The 22,113-nt window shown below is 43.9% G+C and overlaps 1 protein-coding gene across 1 annotated transcript in view; it reads right to left on the bottom strand.

Moving 5' to 3' along the window:
• fam193a (family with sequence similarity 193 member A) overlaps positions 1-22,113 on the bottom strand; it is a 292,373-nt gene that overhangs the window by 116,330 nt on the left and 153,930 nt on the right. Inside the window, exon 3 of the mRNA XM_070877089.1 lies at positions 20,768-21,013. Within this exon, the coding sequence (XP_070733190.1) occupies positions 20,768-21,013 (246 nt within the window). The remainder of the gene's footprint in view (positions 1-20,767; positions 21,014-22,113) is intronic.

The following is a 22,113-nucleotide window of genomic DNA, read 5'->3' as shown; positions in this document are numbered from 1 at the left end:
CATACCTATTTCCCTGGTCAACAATCAGGGGCACAGAATTAAAGGGGATTTATGGGGAGATTTCTTCACCCAGAGGGTGGTGGAGGTCTGGAGCTCACTGCCTGAAAGAGTGGTAGAGGCAGAAACCTTCACCACATTTAAAAAGTACTTGGATGTGCACTTGAAGTACCGTAACCTACAGGCTACAGACCAAGAGCTGGAAAATGGGATTAGGCTGGATAGCTCTTTGTTGGCCGGTGCGGACACAAAGGGCCGAAATGGCCTCCTTCCGTGCTGTAACTTTCTATGCTTCTAAGATGGTAACAGGACCAAATCAAGTCAACATTGGTACAGTGGCTGAAACCAATCACGTCACAGAGAGCATCAACTTCAGCAACAGAAAGACTCTGTGTACAACAGAGTTCATACAGTTAACTTTAAGTAAAAGTAACAATGCACTAGTGATGAAGGTTATGCCAGTTCGAATCCAGATCTCAGCAAAATACACACATGCGATGCTGGAAAATGAACAATGTGGCACGATACATTGAGAGAATGCAGTAAACCAACCATTGTACTTGCCTTAAAGCTTCCCTACTATTAAAAGGGGAGGAGGAAAAAGAGGCACACTGCAAGGAACACATATGGGCGGAGCTGGAGACAGGACTGGGGTTGGGTTGCTCTTGGGGAAATCCCGAGCATGATTTTATCGGGCTTGCACTGCTGACTAAATCCCTTTGCTATTATACAATTACGAGAACAGACAACAAGCCAAACGCGAACAGACAGTTGCTCACAACCAGCTTTCACTCATCACAAAGCGTACCGCGAGAAAGCAGATGGGAGTGAGTCTCAATGGAGCATCCTCGCCTCATCTGCGATATCAGAACTACACAAGCAACACACTGAATGTGTCATTATAGAAGATTACAAATCAAGCCATAAATTAAGCATGCGATTTCTGCATGGATTTCTTGAGTATTTCTTCAGCTCACAGCACAGCTTAAATCTGAAAGTTTTGTTTGCAATTAAAATAAGAAAAACTTAAATTTACAGAGCACCTTTCACGTCCTTAGGAAGTGCCAAAGCGCTTTTCAACCAATTAACTGCAACAGTTACAACATTTCAGAAGTAATGCAGAAAACACGGCAGCCAATTTGCACACAGCAAGCTCCCACAAACAGCAAGGAGATAAATGACCAGATCATCTGTTTTCGTGATGCTGGTTGAAAGATAAATATTGGCCAGGATACCGGGGATAACTCCCCTGCTCTTCCTTGAATAATGTGATGGGATCTTTTCCATCCACCCGAGGGCCTCCTCCGAAAGACATGATACAAGACAAACTGAAGTTGCCTTTCCTACCAGCCTTCATGATTGAGCAACCTAATGACTTCACTGAAACGACAGTACTCAGGGTGCATGTCGAAATGACTGTTTATGATTATTCCACACCTATGTTTGCATCAGCATCAAAACATCTGGAGCAGGAGGGTAGTGAAATAAACTGAAATGTAGATGCATGAAAGCTTGAGTAAAAGTAAGGCAGTAAAAGAAAATTAATTTTACAGCTAGCCCGGATAATTTGAGGAAACTGGTGAGGCACAACCAAAATCTAAAGCAGAAGAGTGTGAAAACCATCTATATAAGCAGCATTGCTGGTAAAATTTCAAAGGTACATTAGAGGGGCACGAGTATGGAGCACTAAGAAGAAACAGATCATCTACGTAACATATTTAGGAAAACCAAAAGGCAGAGCCTCTCCCAAATAAGTGAATAACTCTGTATAATTCCGTGTAATGCCATGTAAGAAAAAGCATCGATGAACACAGAGCTGCAATGAGAGCACGGAAACGCCCTGATTGGAAAACTAAGCTAGCAGGATTGGGGGATGCAAATAGTCAGACGCTGGCCGTTCAGACTTTGGGTCTAGGCTCAAACCCTAATTTCCAGACACTTATTGCTTTGTTCTTTGTCTGCTTGCTTAAATTGAACTCGATGCCCCGAGCTGTGCTTCGAGCCTCACTTCTGGCCCAGTATCCAGACCGCTTAGCTCCCACTCTTCAAAATCAGCTGCTTACGACGTTTTAGCAGCCTAAGCTCTGGAATTCCCTCCCTAAACCTTGTTGCCTCTCTCTCTTCCTTTAAGACTATCCTTAAAACTTCCCTCTTTAACCAAGCTTTTGGTTATCTGGCGGTATCAAATTTTGTTTCCCATGAAGTAACTTTGGAAGTTTGACGTTGTTACAACAGCTACATAAATGCAAGTTGTTATTACTGCTGCCGTTTTGTTGCATGAAAGATTTCAGCTGGTTGGAATGGTCCAACATGAAATTGGAAAAGAAGTCGAAGGAACGCCACTCTGCCATCTGTCAGTACAGTGCCCGACGTCAAGAGTAGTTGATGCAGACTATGGGTTCCCGAGAGAAAATGTTTCCTCATCAAAAATATGTACTTTTTAAAAAGTTATTTGAAAAGGTCACACAAATGGACCAACACCAGGGGAAGAGAAGAAATGAAAAATGGATTTAACTGGCTTGAAATATATGCATGATCAAGAATTTAGTGAATAAAACTAATCACATCTCATCTAGTGGTAGAACAAAACCTTTAAGATTTAGGCAACTCAGTGATGCAAAATAGAGCCTCAACAACCCAGCTCAACTTGCAGAGAAGTGAGGCCCAAGGGTACTGCCCATTAAAATGCAATCAGAAAGCCCTTAATACAAAGCTCAGACAGCCAATTGGCCCAAGAAACTACTCAAAAACCCAACTAACCTAATGTAAATAAAAACAAGGGACAGGAGGGACATGCGCAGCACTGCCAGTTAAACCTGGTGTCAAAACACTAACATTCATTGCAAAACTCCTGCCAGGAGAAATGTCAGCAGCAGACATGAGTCTAGTAACCTGCTGTACACCTACAAGGGGCCCAGATGTAAAGATTGTTTATTAAAAAATGAACATGGCATCACAAGGGAATGTTAATGCCACGAGGTAACAATCAATGATTGAACTAGGCAACAGGATCTAAACCCAGCGAGAAACTGAAAGACAACTCGCGGCAGAATTTCCAAACAGCCAAGAAAGATTTATGCACGGAGCACTGGAGACATCAGCAGGGCAGAAATCAGCATATAATCCCAGAGCCGTCAACATCAAGAATTCTACAGCCTCTCAGCCGTGCACTGGAGCTGCCAAACACATGAAAAGGTTTCTAGTTTGTCAAGTAGAGCGCAAAAGAATCTTTCAATGGGTCCTTTATTTAACCTTTGCTTTTAATGGTCAAGAAAAAAATTAGTGAATATTTGAGTCTCATTTTCATAGTGCCCAGAAATGGTGCCTTGCATGGAGACTGCTCACTGACTATCGTGCTACATGCCCTCCTGCCTACTTGCAGCAATCTAATGTCGAGGTGACAATGGAAGCTACAGTTTTTCCATAGTGGCAGAGAAAATCTCTTATCGACAACAAATTCCTCCCTCTACTATGGGCAAAATTCATTCTGCTGATGCACCAGCCTGGTTCTGCCAACACAGTTCACAGGTATCCCAGAATATAGAAACATAGAAATTAGGTGCAGGACCAGGCCATTCGGCCCTTCGATCCTGCACCGCCATTCACTAAGATCATGGCTGATCATTCAACCTCAGTACCCCTTTCCTGCTTTCTCTCCATACCCCTTGATCCCTGAGGCCATAAGGGCCATATCTAACTACCTTTTGAATATATCGAACGAACTCGCCTCAACAACTTTTTGCGGTAGAGAATTCCACAGGTTAACCACTCTCTGAATGAAGAAGTTTTTCCTCATCTCAATCCTAAATGGCTTACCCCTTATTCTTAGACTGTGACCCCTGGTTCTGGACCTCCCCAACAACGGGAACATTCTTCCTGCCTCTAACCTGCCCAATCCCATCAGAATTTTATATGTTTCTATGAGATCCCCTCTCATTCTTCTGAGTGAATACAAGCCCAGTTGATCCAGTCTCTCCTCATTGGTCAGTCCTGCCATTCCGGGAATCAATCTGGTAAACCTTCGCTGTACTCCCTCAATAGCAGAACTTCCTTCCTCAGATTAGGAGACCAAAACTGAACACAATATTCCAGGTGTGGCCTCACCAAGGCTCTGTACAACTGCAGTAAGACCTCCCTGCTCCTATACTCAAATCCTCTAGCTATGAAGGCCAACATGCCATTTGCCTTCTTCACCGCCTGCTGTACCTGCACGCCAAATTTCAATAACTGATGTACCATGACACCCAGGTCTCGTTGCACCTCCCCTTTTCCTAATCTGTCATCATTCAGATAATATTCTGTCTTCCTGTTTTTGCCACCAAAGTGGATAACCTCTCATTTATCCACATTATACTGCATCGGCCATGTATTTGCCCACTCACCTAACCTGTCCAAGTCACCCTGCAGTCTCTTAGCATCCTCCTCACAGCTCACACCGCCACCCAGCTTAGTGTTATCTGCAAACTTGGAGATATTACACTCAATTCCTTCATCTAAATCATTGATGTATATTGTAAATAGCTGGGGTCCCAGCACTGAACCCTGCAGTACCCCACTGGTCACTGCCTGCCATTCTGAAAAGGACTTGATTATTCCGACTCTCTGCTTTCTGTCTGCCAACCAATTCTCTATCCACGTCAGTACATTACCCCCAATACCATGCGCTTTGATTTTGCACACCAATCTCGTGTGTGGGACCTTGTCAAAAACCTTTTGAAAGTCCAAATACACCACATCCACTGGTTCTCTCTTGTCCACTCTACGAGTTAGATCCTCAAAAAATTCTAGAAGATTTGTCAAGCATGATTTTCCTTTCATAAATCCATGCTGATTTGGACCGACCCTGTCATTGCTTTCCAAATGCGCTGCTATGTGGAAATGTATTTTTATCTAAGCTGATACCACACGGTATTTTTGTGCCCTTTTTAATATATAACAAAATGGAGTCCTGGTCCTTCGAGAAATTTCTGCACAAAGCAGTCGGCTTGCATAAACAGCTAAACCTGGCTTGAAAGGGCTGATTGCCACCAGACAGCTAGGAGGCAAGTCCTGCTGAGACAAGTACCACCCATGGTGCTCTCCTATTGTCTATACGACACCAGTTCCATGCCACCCCACCCTTTTCGAAGTGCTCAAACCACCAGCCATTATCTCTTGTAGAGACCTCATCCATTTGATGCAAAAAGATAACTGATGAGGAAACTGGACACAATGCAAGACAGGTAATACCACACTCTCATGGAGTAATGGCCGGCTGGCCAACTAATAACCCTGACAAAAGGAAATATCTGGAAACCATGTCAGAACAAGGACGTAGTAATTAACTCTTTATCTGTATTCACTGACTGCGAGACAGAGCCAATACACAGGGAGAGGCCATAACTTGGGTTTTACTATATAAATATCTCGTGAAACTATACCATTTCGGAGGTGTTCACTTAGCCATTGACTGAGTGTGACCTTGCCCTTGCTAGCAAGTAAATTAAAGAAACTTCTGCCGGAGCTGAAGGTGTCTGAGTCATTTATCGGAGGTCGAGATTTCGACAGTTACTTCTTGGAGGTTCCACCGAGATGCATACTCTCTGCCCTGTGAGTAAAACGGATACAGGCATAGTGCCTCTCCAGTGAAAGGCTTCAGTGGCCAAAACAAGGTGAGCCTTTTGCTCACAAGAGGTTTCTTCACTGTTGAATCGCATATGTAATCTGTTGTCCACAGGGGAAGTACTGCAATCTACGAGACTCGACATTTAAAAGCTAAAGTTATTTTTTATAACCATTTCTTTCTCAGCTCGCAAGCAGAAGAGAACTGGTTCTGGAAAAATCTCGAAACAGCCCGGGGAAGGTTTCAGTAGGTAAGGTGGAAAACGGCGCTATTAGGGGGAAAAAAAAAAAGGTACTTAAAGGTTCTTGTGATAAGATTAGAAAAAAAAAGCGCTAATCGATCGAAGGTTCTTATGTGATAAGAGTTAGGGTAATGGAACCATAAGTTTTATTAGGATAAGTTAAGGACTCGGTCTGTAGTGGCGTACAACGCAGACTGAGAATTGATTATTTGTTTAGATAAAGTTTAAGGTTATGATTTGTATACTCGTGTGAATATTGTTTGTCCTAGCTGTCCTTGTTATACTGTTGTGTGCAATACCTTTGTGCGACATTGCAATTAGAGAAACGGGAAGAGTCACTAGAGAAAATTGTGATTCGGGAAAAACAAGGATTGATTAAGAAAAGAAACAGTAACTGATTGATCAACTACGGTTGGTTCGTGCCAACATATCTCACACACCCGAATTAAGAGCCTTTTCAGGCCACGTAACGGCCAGAAGTGGGCGCAGAGAACTCGGTTGGCCGAAAGGATTGTGAGATCAGAAACTGTGGAAAATCTTAATCATCCAGAATGGGTGCCGGAGTAAGTTAAACCACCACAAAAGGCACACCAGCCTATGTCATGCTCCAGAATTGGTGTCAGTCTTCAATTGACCAAAACAAAATGGGTAAAGTGGACTAAGGGGGTGAAAACAGGCCATTTCCACCCGATGGTTTATTTAATTTAGAGAGAACAACATGTCTAGAGGAGTGTCTTATAAACAGAGATCCACGTAGGAAAAAAAAAGGAAAGTAATAGAAAAGGCCTGGGTTCCGATTCTTCAAGCCCGTGTAAAATTAACAGAGGAAGTAACTCAATATGAAAAAAAAAAAGAGAACCTGATAGTGACTTATGGATTAAAAAAAAAATAAAGCTGGCCAAAATAAAAAGAAGCTTTATTGAATGGAGAGAGACTTTTGTGAATGTCTTGTCTTTGAGAGTGCGTGAATGTCTTGTCTTTGAATGAGTGCTTCTGTGTTTTTTTTCTCGTGTCTGGAAACCTGTTTGGAAAGGTTGTGGAGCTGCCTGTTTGTTTTAGCTCCACCCACTTTTTCAAACAGAGTGATGTTTTTTAACCCTTCATAGTGTTGTCCTGTATGTGGGAAGTTTAAGACATTTTAAGTTAGAAACGCAGGTGTGGATTTATTCGGATGAGAAGTTACGGAGCTAGGAAATGCACAAAGGATAGGTTTGTTGAGACATGGTCTCGGTGGTTAAAAAGAGAATTTATTTGACACGCTTACTTACTTGTCGAAAGAAGACACGCAATCATTGATTATATTGGTATGAAAGACATAAATTTAGTCTAGGAGTAAGATAAAGAACGGGGAAGGGAAGTTGGAATGCTTTTTTTTTTAAAAAGCCTTTGTGGGTCTCTCGAGGTTCAGGCTGGGGAGTACACTCCCAATTGTCCTTGATGTAAAATCTTGACGCGAAAGCTTCTAAGCTTAGTAAGAGGATTTGTTTTTTTGATAAAGAGTGGCAGTACAATAGTTGAATTGGGATTTTGAGATATTTCAGGTGATCTCCTTGATCAACATTTTGGGTGTATTGGAAAAATCTTGGGTTTGGAAGCCTTTTAATAAAATTATAAAACAAGTACTTTACATTCTGTTATCTGTTAATCACTATAAGCATAAATGAGAAGTCCGTGTAACACACCGATTCTTCCAGTTCAGAAGCCCAATAGTGACAAATGGAGGTTTGTCCATGACCTACGAGCTGTGAATGAATCTACTATATTCTCACAATGCTAAAAGGAGGATTTGGAATGAAGTATCCCGGAATGCTTTCCAGAGTCTTAAGCAGTCCCTCACTTCAGCACCAGCCTTGGGATTACCAGATTACACTAAGCTATTCAACTTATTTGTGAATCACAAAATCGGGTTTTGCACAATCTGTTTTGACTCAGTTACATGGGGAGAGGCAGCGACCGGTAGCATATTTCAATACCCAACCAGGCCCAGTGGCACGCGGACTACCAGGATGTCTTCCTTCATTGGCAGCAGATTATTATGCTATACAACAGGCTCAGACAATAACTCTAAATCATCAGACCATTCTATACATCCCACACTCTGTCGAGATTTTACTTACTAAATGTGCTACCCAGCACCTAACCTCCACAAGAGCCACTAAATAGGAGGTCGAACTGTTATCAAATCAGAACCTTATAATTGCTCAGACCCGCCACCCACTATTAATGAGGTGCTGACCTTTCAGACACAGGCCAGTACGGAGGAGAAGTTGACCTGGACGAAGGATCAATGTTATAAAAATCCAGAAGGAATATGGGTTCACCATGACGGCTGCGTGGTGGTGCCCAAATCCTTACTTCCATGGATTGCCCGATGTGTTCATACATTCACAGATGCAGGCAAAGGGGGAATGACAGATTATATTTTGGCAACTTGGTATGCACCAGGTATTTCGGCAATTGCAAAACAAATCTGTGAAAATTGTGTTACCTGTCAGACAATGAATCCGGGTAAGACGGAAAAAATAGAATCTGCCTCCCTGCTTCCTCTCATACTTTATTTTCCCCCTCCTAATTAGACCCTTTGTCCTCCTCTGCTGATTTCTAAATTTCTCCCAGTCCTCAGGTTTGCTGCTTTTTCTGGCCAATTTATATGCCTCTTCCTTGGATTTAACACTATCCTTAATTTCCCTTGTTAGCCACGGTTGAGACACCTTCCCCGTTTTATTTTTATTCCAGACAATTTTTTAAGTTCATCCATGTAATCTATAAATGTCTGCCATTGCCTATCCACTGTCAACCCTTTAAGTATCATTTGCTAGTCTACTGTAGTCAATTCACATCTCATACCATCCAAGTTATCTTTCAAGTTCAGGACCCTAGACTGAATTAACACTGTCACTCTCCATCTTAGTAAAGAATTCTACCATATCATGGTCACTCTTCCCCAGGGGGCCTCGCACAACAAGATTGCTAATTAGTCCTCTCTCTCATTACACAACAACCAGTCTAGGATGGCCAGCTCCCTAGTTGTTTCATAGAAACATAGAAAATAGGTGCAGGAGTAGCACTTTTAGCCCTTCAAGCCTTCACCGCCATTCAATAAGATCATTGCTGATCATTCCTTCAGTACTCCTTTCCTGCTTTCTCTCCATAACCCTTGATCCCCTTAACCGTAAGGGCCATATCTAACTCCCTCTTGAATATATCCAATGAACTGGCATCAACAACTCTGCGGCAGGGAATTCCACAGGTCAACAACTTTCTTAGTGAAGAAGTTTCTCCTCAGCTCAGTCCTAAATGGCCTACCCCTTATCCTAAGACTATGTCCCCTGGTTCTGGACTTCCCCAACATCAAGAACATTCTTTCCGCATCTAACCTGTCCCGTCCCGTCAGAATCTTATATGTTTCTATGAGATCCTCTCTCATCCTTCTAAACGCCAGTGAATAAAGGCCCAGTTGATCCAGTCTCTCCTCATGACAGCCCAGCCATTCCTGGAATCAGTCTGGTGAACCTTCGCTGCACTCCCTCAATAGCAAGAACGTCCTTCCTCAGACAAGACCACCAAAACTGAACACAATATTCCAGGTGAGGCCTCACCAAGGTCCTGTACAACTGCAGTAAGACCTCCCTGCTCCTATATTCAAATCCCCTAGCTATGAAGGCCAACACCATTAGCCTTCTTTACCGCCTGCTGTACCTGCGTGCCCACTTTCAGTGACTGATGAACCATGACACCCAGGTCTCGTTGCACCTCCCCTTTTTCTAGTCTGCCGCCATTCAGATAATATTCTGCCTTCGTGTTTTTGCCCCCAAAATGGATAACCTCACATTTATCCACATTATACTGCATCTGCCATGTATTTGCCCACTCACCTAATCTGTCCAAGTCACCCTGCAGCCTCTTCGCGTCATCCTCACAGCTCTCACCACCACCCAGTTTAGTGTCATCCGCAAACTTGGAGATATTACACTATTCCTTCATCCAAATCGTTAATGTATATTGTAAATAGCTGGGGTCCCAGCACTGAGCCCTGCGGCACCCCACTAGTCACTGCCTGCCATTCTGAAAAGGACCCGTTTATCCCGACTCTCTGCTTCCTGTCTGCCAACTAGTTCTCTATCCACGTCAGTACATTACCCCCAATACCATGCGCTTTGATTTTGTACACCAATCTCTTGTGCGGGACCTTGTTAAAAGCCTTTTGAAAGTCCAAATACACCACATCCACTGGTTCTCCTTTGTCCACTCTACGAGTTACATCCTCAAAAAATTCCAGAAGATTCGTCAAGCATGATTTCCCTTTCATAAATCCGTGCTGACTCGGTCACTGCTTTCCAAATGGGCTGCTATTTCATCCTTAAAAATTGATTCCAACATTTTCCCCACTACTGATGTCAGGCTAACCGGTCTATAATTACCCGCTTTCTCTCCATCCTTTTTTAAAAAGTGCCGTTACATTAGCTACCCTCCAATCCATAGGAACTGATCCAGAGTCGATAGATTGTTGGAAAATGATCACCAATACATCCACTATTTCTATGGCCACTTTCTTAAGTACTCTGGGATGCAGACTATCAGGACCCGGGGATTTATTGGCCTTTAATCCCATCAATTTCCTTAACACAATTTCCCGCCTAATAAGGATATCTTTCAGTTCCTCATTGTCATTAGATCCACTGTCCCCTAGTACATTCGGACAGATTTGTGTATCTTCCTTTGTGAAGACAGAACCGAAGTATTGGTTCAATTGGTCTGCCATTTCTTTGTTCCCCATTATAAATTCACCGGAATCCGATTGCAAGGGACCTACATTTGTCTTTACTAATCTTTTTCTCTTCACATATTTATAGAAATATGTTTCCTCGACATATTGGTCGAGAAAGCCATCCCTAATACACTCCAGGAAATCCTCGTCCATCGCATTGCTACCAACTTGGTTAACCCAATCTATATGTAGGCTAAAGTCGCCCATGATAACTGCTGTACCTTTATTGCAAGCATCCCTAATTTCTTGTTTGATGCCATCCCCAACCTCACTACGACTGTTTGATGGTCTTTACACAACTCCCACTAGCGTTTTCTGCCCTTTGGTATTCCGCAGCTCTACACATACAGATTCCACATCATCCAAGCTAATGTCCTTTCTTACTATTGCATTAATTTCCTCTTTAACCAGCAACGTCACCCCACCTCCTTTTCCTTTCTGTCTGTCCTTCCTAAATGTTGAATACCCCTGGATGTTGAGTTCCCAGCCTTGGTCACCCTGGAGCCATGTCTCCGTAATCCCAATTATATCATAATCGTTAATAGCTGCCTGCGCAGTTAATTCATCCACCTTATTACAAATACTCCTCGCATTGAGGCACAGAGCCTTCAGGCTTGACTTTTTAGCACTTTTTGTCCCTTTAGAATTTTGCTGTAATGTGGCCCTTTTTGATTTTTGCCTTGGGTTTCTCTGCCCTCCACTTTTACTATTCTCCTTTCTATCTTTTGCTTCTGCCTCCATTTTATTTCCCTCTGTCGCCCTGCATAGGTTCCCATCCCCCTGCCATATTAGTTTAACCCCTCCCCAACAGCACTTGCAAACACTCCCCCGAGGACATTGGTTCCGGTCCTGCCCAGGTGCAGGCCGTCATGTTTGTCTGGTCCCACCTCCCCCAAAACCGGTTCCAATGTCCCAGGAATTTGAATCCGACTCTCTTGCGGCACTCCTCAAGCCACGTATTCATCTGAGTTATCCTGCAATTCCTACTCTGACTAGCACGTGGTACTGGTAGCAATCCTGAGATTACTACCTTTGAGTTCCTACTTTTTAAATTTAACTCCTAGCTCCCTAAATTCAGCTTGTAGGACCTCATCCCGCCTTTTTCCTATATCGTTGGTACCTATATGCACCACGACAACTGGCTGCTCACCCTCCCGCTCCAGAATGCCCTGCAGCCGCTCCGAGACATCCTTGACCCTTGCACCAGGGAGGCAACACACCATCCTGGAGTCTCGGTTGCGACTGCAGAAACGCCTATGTATTCCCCTTACAATATAAGCCCTTATCACTACAGCTCTCCCACTCTTTTTCCTGCCCTCCTGTGCAGCAGAGCCACCCATGGTGCCATGAACTTGGCTGCTGCTGCCTTCCCCTGGTGAGCCATCTCCCCCAACAATATCCAAAGCGGTATATTTAACAAGTATCGTTAAAGAACCTAGCTGATTGGCTTTTTCAGCACCATGATCAAAACCCCGGTTTTACTGGAAATCTTTCACCGCTGGAAATTTGTGTTGCATCAAAAAAAGCACAAATGCTGCCAAAACCCCCGAGCCTGGATTTTCCAATTGGTGTTACTTTAGAAACCCATTTATTTCACAAGGCTACAGTCGGATTTAAATTAACATGGATGGAAAACTCCAGACTTGTGTCTTCTCTCGAGTTTGCTGGGCAATAGAGCAGGAGCTGGCCCGATAAAGCCAGTGTGCATGTAATCAAGACTGACCCCTCCACTCATTCCTTATCTACATGCTGCTCCTCAGTCATGTCACCTTCATCAATGCATTAAAATCAAAATCCTTGCCCACATCACTCCATGGCCTCGTACCATCCTATCTCTGCAAAACCCTCTCGTCTTGAAGTGACCTTGAGTGCTCTGCTCTTCTGAATCTGGTTGTATATGCAATGCACTCCCTTCACCCCATCATTGGTGGTAGCGTCTCTCGTCAACTTTAAAACAACTCATCAAAACCTCTCTCTTCGATCAAACTTTGTCACCTTTTATTCTTCTCCTTCCCGATGCCTATTGAGAAACTCCTTGGGACATTCATTATGTTAAAGGTGTGATACAAATGTAAGTTGGTGCTATTTTCCTATTCTGCCAGCCTGTTTACGTTCTCCTGTAACATCGAAACATCGAAAATAGGTGCAGGGGCAGATTATTCGGCCCTTCAAGCCTGCACCACCGTTCAATATGATCACAGCTGATCATGCAACTTCAGTACCCCATTCCTGCCTTCTCTCCATACTCTCTGATCCCTTTAGCCGTAAGGACCACATTTAACTCCCTTTTGAATATATCCAATGAACTGGCCTCAACAACTTGTGGTAGAGAATTTCATAGGTTCACAATTCGCTGGGTGAAAAAGTTTCTCTTCATCTCGGTCCTAGATGGCTTAGCCCTTATCCTTAGACTGTGACCCCTGGTTCTGGACTTCCGCAACATCGGGAACACTTTTCCTGCATCCAATCTGTCCAATCCCGTTAGAATTGTATATGCTTCTATGAGATCCCCTCTCATTCTTCTAAATTCCAGTGAACATAAGCCTAGTCAATCCAGTCTTTCTTCATACGTCAGTCCTGCCACCCTGGGAATCAGTCTGGTGAACCTCCGCTTCACTCCCTCAATAGCAAGAATGTCCTTCCTCAGATTAGGAGACCAAAACTGCACACAATACTCAAGGTGCGGTCTCACCAAGGCCCTATACAACTGCAGTAAAACCTCCCTGCTCCTATACTCAAATCCTCTCGCTATGAAGGCCAACATGCCATTTGCTTTCTTTATTGCCTGCTGTACCTGCATGCCTACTTTCAATGACCGATGTACCATGACACCCAGGTCTCATTGCACCACCCCTTTTACTAACCTGTCACCATTAAATAATAATCTGCGTTCCTGTTTTTGCCACCAAACTGGATAATCTCACACTTATCCACATTATACTGCATCTGCCATGCACTTGCCCACTCACCTAACCTGTCCAAGTCACCCTGCAGCCTCTTAGCATCTTCCTCACAGCTCGCACTCCCAACCAGCTTAGTGTCTTCTGCAAACTTGGATATATTACACTCAATTCCTTCATCTAAATCATTAATGTATATTGTAAATAGCTGGGAGCACTCAACCTTGCGGTACCCCACTAATCACTGCCTGCCATTCTGAAAAGGACCAGTATATTCCCACTCTTGGCTTCCTGTCTGCCAACCAGTTCTCTAACCACGTCAATACATTACCCCCAATCCCATGTGTCTTAATTTTGCACACTAATCTCGTGTGGGATCTTGTCAAAAGCCTTTTGAAAGTCCAAATACACCACATCCACTGGTTCTCCTTTGTCCACTCTACTAGTTACATCCTCAAAAAATTCTACAAGATTTGTTAAGCATTATTTCCCTTTCATAAATCCATGCTGACTTGGACCGATCATGTCACTGCTTTCCAAATACACTGCTATTACATCTTTAATAATTTATTCCAGCATTTTCCCCACCACCAATGTCAGGCTAATCAGTCTATAATTTCCTGTTTTCTCTCTCCCTCCTTTTTTAAAAAGTGGGGTTACATTAGCTATCCTCTAATCTATAGGAACTGATCCAGAGTCCATGGAATGTTGGAAAATGACCACCAATGCATCTACGATTTCTAGGGCCACTTCCTTAAGTTCTCTGGAATGCAGACCATCAGGTCCTGGGGATTTATCAGCCTTCAATCCCATCAATTTCCCCAACATCATTTCCTGACTAATAAGGATTTCCCTCAGTTCCCTCCTCCTCGCTGGACCCTCGGTCCATAAGAACATAAGAATTAGGAACAGGAGTAGGCCATCTAGCCCCTCAAGCCTGCTCCGCCATTCAACAAGATCATGGCTGATCTGGCCGTGGACTCAGCTCCACTTACCCGCCCACTCCCCATAACCCTTAATTCCCTTATTGGTTAAAAATCTACCTGTGATTTGAATGCATTCAATGAGCTAGCCTCAACTGCTTCCTTGGGCAGAGAATTCCACAGATTCACAACCCTCTGGGAGAAGAAATTCCTTCTCAACTCGGTTTTAAATTGGCTCCCCAGTATTTTGAGGTTGTGCCCCCTAGTTCTAGTTTCCCCGACCAGTGGAAACAACCTCTCTGCCTCTATCATGTCTATCCCTTTCATTATTTTAAATGTTTCTATAAGATCACCCCTCACCCTTCTGAACTCCAACGAGTAAAGACCCAGCCTATTCAATCTATCAGAAGGTAACCCCCTCATCTCCGGAATCAGCCTAGTGATTCGTCTCTGTACCCCCTCGAAGGCTAGTATATCCTTCCTTAAGTAAGGTGACCAAAACTGCACGCAGTTATCCAGGTGCGGCCTCACCAATACCCTGTACAGTTGCAGCATGACCTCCCTGCTTTTGTACTCCATCCCTCTCGCAATGAAGGCCAACATTCCATTTGCCTTCCTGATTACCTGCTGCACCTGCAAACTAACTTTTTGGGATTCATGCACAAGGGCCCCCAGGTCCCTCTGCACCGCCATTCGACCAAAAAGAGTTTCATGCACAAGGGCCCCCAGGTCCCTCTGCACCGCCATTCGAACAATATTCCCTTTTTTTTTCACCCAAGGTGGATGACCTCACATTTTCCGACATTGTATTCCATCTGCCAAACCTTAGCCCATTCGCTTAACCTATCTAAATCTCTTTACAGCCTCTCTGTGTCCTCTACACAACCCGCTTTCCCACTAATCTTTGTCTCATCTGCAAATTTTGTTGCACTGCACTCTGTCCCTCTCTCCCAGGTCATCTATGTATATTGTAAACAGTTGTGGTCCCAACACCGATCCCTGTGGCACACCACTAACCACTGATTGCCAACCTGAAAAGGACCCATTTATCCTGACTCTCTGCTTTCTGTTAGTTAGCCAATTCTCTATCCATGCTAATACATTTCCTCTGACTCCGCGTACCTTTATCTTCTGCAGTAACCCTTAGTATTTTCAGGAGGTTATTCCTGTCTTCCTTAGGTGAAGACACAACCAAAATATTCGTTCAATTGGTCTGCCGTTTCTTTGTTCCCCATTATGAATTCACCTGATTCTGACTGCAAGGGACCTACATTAGTCTTCACTAATCTTTTTCTCTTCACATATGTATAAAAGCTTTTGCAGTCAGTTTTTATGTTCCCTGCAAGCCTATGTTCCCTGTAGTGCCCTCCAGTCTTCCTGGCAATGTTACTCTCTCAGTACAGGTTGAACCTCCCTTATCCAGAACCACCCCTCGTCCAGAACCATTCCCGGTCACCGGGTGGTGGATGTGCAGAACTCCAACATGAACAAATTGAAGTCCTTCCTCGCTGCTGACCCCGCGATCCACCGCACCCCCACCCCACCATATGATCTCTCTTCCGCACTCCCAGCTCCAAGCCAGCCAGCCCCAATATCCCCTTGCTCAGTACCTGTACCATCCAATTTAACGTGACCACCCCTCATCCAGAAAAATGTCTTATCCAGAACAAGCCAGGTCCTGAGGGTTCCGAATAAGGGAAGTTCAACTTGTATTAGCAAACTTTGATATTCACACCCTTTTGTCAGCTGTGGTTCAGTGGGGAGCACACCCGCCTGAGTCAGAAGGTTGTGGGTTCAAGTCCCACTCCAGGAACTTGAGCACATAAATCTAAGTTTGACACTCCAGTGCAGTGCTGCACTGTCGAAGGTGCCATTTTCGGATGAGTTGTTCAAACTGAGGCCCGTCTGCTTACAGGTGAACGTAAAAGATTCCATGGCACTATTTCGAAGAGCAGGGGAGTTCTCCCCAGTGTTCTGGCCAATATTTATCCCGCAATCAACATCACTGAAACAGATTATCTGGTCATTATCATATTGCTTTGCTGTGTGGAAATTGGCTGTCGCGTCTCCCACATTACAACATGACTACACTCCAAGAGTATTTCACTGGTTGTGAAGTGCCTTGAGACTTTCGGTGGTCATGAAAGGCGCTATATAAATGCAAGTCTTTCTTTCATTTTAAATCCAGATCATTTATATAAACATGTCGAAGAAAAATGGCCCAATGCTGATGCCTGGCACACCACACTGTCCACAGACTGCCAGCCGAATAAATATATATTTATCACAACCTTCTACTCTGTCTTTCAACCAGCTCTCTCTTCACACTGCCACTTTCTCTGAATTTTGTCAACAAATTTCTCATGCAGCACTTCAAATATTTTCTGGAAGTCTATGTCAGATACATCTATTGCATCCTTCTATCTAAATTATTCCTTCAAAAAATTGCATCGAGTTGGTCAAAGTTCCCCCCCCCCAACCCCCGCCCCCCATAAATCTAAACTGACTAACTCTGATCAGTCCATGCTCTTAAGTGCTCATTTATTTTCCAGCGTTCAGAGGAATCTTGATAATTTGCCCACTGAAGAATATAGCAAAAATCACGCTTCATATATCTCTCTCTCCACTCGCCCACTGCCACCACCCCTTCATGTGCTTGTCCTGAGAGCAATCAATTTACAGCTCTTTGTAAGTGGGTAATCAAACGGTCACAAATAGCAGTTACACAAAAGACAAGATGACAGCTGTGGCTCAGTGGGTAGCACCCTCACCTCAGTTAGAAGCTTTTGGGTTCAAGTCCCACTCCAGAGATTTGAGCACAAAAATCCATGCTGACATTGCAGCGCTCCCTCAGTGTTGCACTGCAGTATCAGAGGTGCCGTCTTTCGGATAAGACGTTAAACCGAGGCACCGTCTGCTCTCTCAGGTTGAGGTAAAAGATCCCATGACGCTATTTTGAAGAGCAGTGGAGTTATCCCCAGTGTCATGGCCAATATTTATCCCTCAATCAATATCACAAACAGATTCCGGTCATTCTCACATTGTTGTTTGAGATCTTGCTGTGCGCAAATTGGCTGCTGCGTTTCCTACATTACAACAGTGACTACACTCCAAAAGTATTTAATTGGCTGTAACGTGCTTTGGGACGCTGTATAGATGCAAGTTTTTCTTTCTTTCTTTCCCCACCTCTCTCGAAGGTGCTAACTGGACTGCAGTCCCACAGGTGTTTGCTGGTACCCTACCCAAGTGGCCATTCTTCATGTGACAGTTCAGACAGCTAGCCCTGGCAGGTTGTTCACAGAGACAAGTATATAGAGAGAGAGAGAGAGAGAGAGGAGTGGCATTTGCCCCATTTAGCTCTTGCTTCCATAGCAACCCATGGCCTCAACATTCGATCATGGGGAAAGGAGCAGAATCACAGCCTAAACCTGACCCTGGACCCGTGCCACATCCACACAGGTTATTTCATAACATTATTCTTCGCGTTGAGAGAGTTTCATTTTATATAATAGATAGCAGAACTGGATAATATGAAATTTGATAAAGGTTTAAACATGAACTGTCACTTAAAGTTTCTATGCCCCAAAGTTAAATGTTCCCATGAATTTAAAGGAAATCTGACATATTGCTAAATTTTTAATCTCATAATACTCATGTTAAATAAATATAAGTTGCTGTTGTTATTGAGGAAAATGTAATAGCAGGCAAGGGGAAAAAATTCTCTTCGACATTTTCCGTAGCTTGTAGTTCAGGAGCCCCAACCTGTAACTTTGCATTTGACCCTCCCACATCTTGATCATTCCAGCACTTCATAATGGGTACTATTACCTTTGGGTCTGTGCTTTGTATCGGTACAATTAATAGTACAGTCCATTGTATTTCTATTCACAAAGTCACTCATGAGCCAAATTCTTTACAGACCATGGTGATTGCAGTACATTCTACCCACATGGCACAGGGAGAAGCGACAATCTTAGTGACGTAGAGTGCTGCGTGAGGAGGCAAATTCATCTACCAAACAGCTCGAACTCAGAGCACTCAGCAGGAACCGGACCAGCTGGTGTAGCGAGTCAATAGACTTGGCTTTCCTACCTCAAGGTAATACAGTTGTAACTCTCCAGTCCGGCACCCTCGGGACCTGACTAGTGCCGGAACAGAGAATTTCCCGGACTACGGGAGGTCTCGCTTAACGGTACCGGTGAACAGCGCCCGGGCTTGTGTCTGTGCGAGTGCGTGCTGGCACTCTGTTGGCGGCTCCCTCAGCATGCACTCACCGACTGACTGACAGACATCAGCCGCTCGCCAAACACACTGCTGGCAGCCATTGCAGCCGATGAAAACTTTTAAAAATAAATAAATAAACAAACAAACAAACCCACCATTCCCTCAGGCTCAACTAATGCCGAACCACGGATGTTTCCCGATGTGTGTGTCCCGGACTGGAGAGGTATAACCTGTAGTTCAAACGCAGCCCATGCTAATGGGATAAAAGCCTCCTTCATTTAGTAGTTGCAAGGGACCCTGCGTCATTCAAGCTCGAGTACTATCAATTCACGTCTTAAGTTTGCATAAAACTGGCAATCTCACTCACGAGAGGATTCCCATCGTCGGAGTCTGGGATTAAGAAATACTGTTGGAACACAGCATAGGAAGCCTTATTCTGCAATTGGACTGTGAGCGTTTGATGCCAAAACACATTCTATTGCCAAGCATGAAGAAACTTCAGCATTTTAATACACTCCAGGGAGTATCACAAATTACTTCTCATCTTACTCTAGTAACTAGGTCAGTTTACTAAGAGCTCAAGGTAAAAACAAGCTGCGATCTCAAAAACAACGCTATTGCAGATGAGTTGGTCAGAATCTTCCAAAGCTCTCTAGATTTGGGAATTGTGCCTTTGGATTGGTAATTGCAAATGTCACACCTTTATTTACAATGGCAGGGAGAGAAAAACCAGGAAATTACAGACCTGTCAGTTTATCAATTATGAGGAACTTTAGGGAGAGTGGCTTCGCACTTGGACAAGTATGAGCTGATCAGAGAGTCAGCATGGATTTGTGTATGGTACATACGTCATGCCTGACTAATCTTGAACCTTTTTTGAGGCCATCCACTTTGGATCCAAGGAAGAGAAATCGGAATAGTTTCTTAATGGAGAGGCTAGGAACTGTGGAGCAGCAAAGAGATTTGGGTGTCCATGTACACAAATCACAGGTACAAAAAGGTAAATGGCTAATATAATGTTGGTCATTATCTCAAGGGGGCTGGAATACAAAGGGGAGGAAGTGAGGCTTGGTCAGACCCCATCTGCAGCACTGCTTTCAGTTCTGGGCAGAGCACCTCAGGGAGGATATATTGGTCTTGGAGAGGGTACAGTGCAGATTCATAGCATGGCTTAAAGGGTTATCCTTCTGAGGGCAGGTTGTATAAACCTGGTTTGCATTCCCTCGAGTTTACACGGGTGAAGGGTAATCAAAACAAGGAGTTTAAAATTATAAAGGGGTTCGATAGGGTAGATGTGGAGAAACTATTTCCTCTAGTGGCAGAACAAAAGGTCACAAGCTTAAAATTAGAGCTAGGTCTTTTAGGAGTGACATGAAGAAGCACCTTTTCACACAAAGGGTAGTGGAAATCTGGAACTCTCCCCAAAATGCTGAAGATGCAGGACTGACAGCAATAGATTTTTGTTCAGCAAGGGATAGAGAGTGACGGCGGGTATGTGTTGTACAGGTAGATATTGGCCACGGCCTAATAGTTTGGCACAAAAAGCTTAAGGGGCGGAATGGCCTATTCATGTTCCCACAGATGCTGCTCAACTTATCTGAATGTTTTGGGTTTGTACAATCTTGAAAGATCTTACACTGGAGACATTTATTCCAGCAGTGACTCTGAATAATGTGCTTACTTGGTTATTTCATTCTGTAATATTTCAATATACACTGCAAACACACGGGCCTGAAATCACTGATATTAGTAACAAACATATTTATATCAAATTCCGTTATTCGTTATTTTAACAAAAGCATGTTATTGTGATCATTAATATCACACTGTGCAATTTCAAGGCAGAGAGAGAAAGGACAAACTTCCTCACTTTATACACTAAATGATGGTCTTATGAAGTTTGTCAAACATTTTTCTTCTAGCTCGATATATGAAACCAAGTTTGGGGACGGGGACGGGGGGGGGAGCAGGTAGTGATGCGAGCGTGGGGTGAAAAAGGAACTGGAAACAAAATAATTAGACGTTCCAAAGCACATACATTTAGAAAAGTTTTTTCTTTAACTAATCAAACGAGTCAGGCTGAAAACAAAACAGTAAACCATCCCTACTTACCACTAGAGATTGCTCCAGAGAAACCTGCCGATCATCCTTTTCAACCGTACGCCTGCAGTCCGGACACACCCAGAGCAGAAGGTGCAACATGCTATTTGTTTTTGGGGATGTAGAAAGTGCCATTTTGTTTGGGTTTGTAATCCCACTCTCCGAGAGTGAAGAGTCTTTGCGTTCACTTCGACACAGAAGACATCGTTCTCCTGTTGAGTACGGTGCCCTCTGACCCAGACCAAAAGTGAAGGGCGTCTGCAATAGAGCAAAACAGTAAGTGAATTTATCAGCAGGAGGCAAAACAAAAACCTCAAAACATTTACATCGTTACACATCATCTGGTTCACTGTTCCTCAGTGACTGACCCAGCCAAATTTATTTTAATTATTTGGGATGCCAGTATTTTTTGGTAGGACGCGACTGCTGCCAACGAACCGGAAGCAGACTGCGCATGCGCGCTGACGGCTCATCACGGGAGGGAGCGGGCTGGGAGAAAAAAATGCTGGTCAACAATGTTCTGTCAGGAAAAAAAAGCTTCCCGTCCCAGATAAATGTGCAGTATGCTTCTGCGCAGCTCCAGTTGTTGGCAAGAGTCACTCCGTTTTTGGTATTCCGAGATCGTATTTTCCAATTACCTCCATTTTCCCAAGTGAAACACAAATCAGTGGGCTAGTACGTCACATTTAAGTCTCAGATCGAGCGTGGGATGCTTAAGCCGCCTGGTCACGCTTGCTCATGCCGTTGTGCAGAGTTTTAAGACTTGCACAACTCTGCAATCGATTAGCCAGTTGCTCCTGGAGCTATAAAACACAACCAATCCGTCGGATTTTAATCAACCCGATTTTCAAACGAGTGTCGAAATCGCATTTTCCCTCTTTTGTCCTGAGTGAAGTGACCCAGCGACACATCCAAACTCCCATACCCACCGGACACGGATATCCCACTGGGCGGCAATCCAGAATTCAGAGCTCCACTTGCCAGGTGTGTCTGGAATGGGGTTTGAACCAGAGATGGGAATGCGACCACTAAGCCAAAGGCTCGCTCTGGGAAACACAAGTCACCTTTCCAATGGGTACTGGGGTTATGGGGCCAGTTAACCGATGGATCAGTATAAATGGATTCAGAAAACAATTTGATGGCAGAACAGATTGAGGGAATGTGGTGAGAAGGCAGTTTAGGTGGAACTGATTTTCAAAATAAGGCAGCATTGTGCTAATGGTTTTCTCCTGTGCTGAAGATTCTTGACACTCTCTCCAGCGCTGTCAGTGAAGTGCATGATATTATCACAGCAGAGATTGGAAACGTCCTCAATGGAGAGAGAGCCACATGAAACCATTGCAAAGGAGTTCCAATAT

Source organism: Pristiophorus japonicus, chromosome 1 (genome assembly GCF_044704955.1).
Source record: "Pristiophorus japonicus isolate sPriJap1 chromosome 1, sPriJap1.hap1, whole genome shotgun sequence".
Taxonomy (NCBI): Eukaryota; Metazoa; Chordata; class Chondrichthyes; family Pristiophoridae; genus Pristiophorus; species Pristiophorus japonicus.
This window is presented reverse-complemented; position numbering and strand designations above follow the sequence as displayed.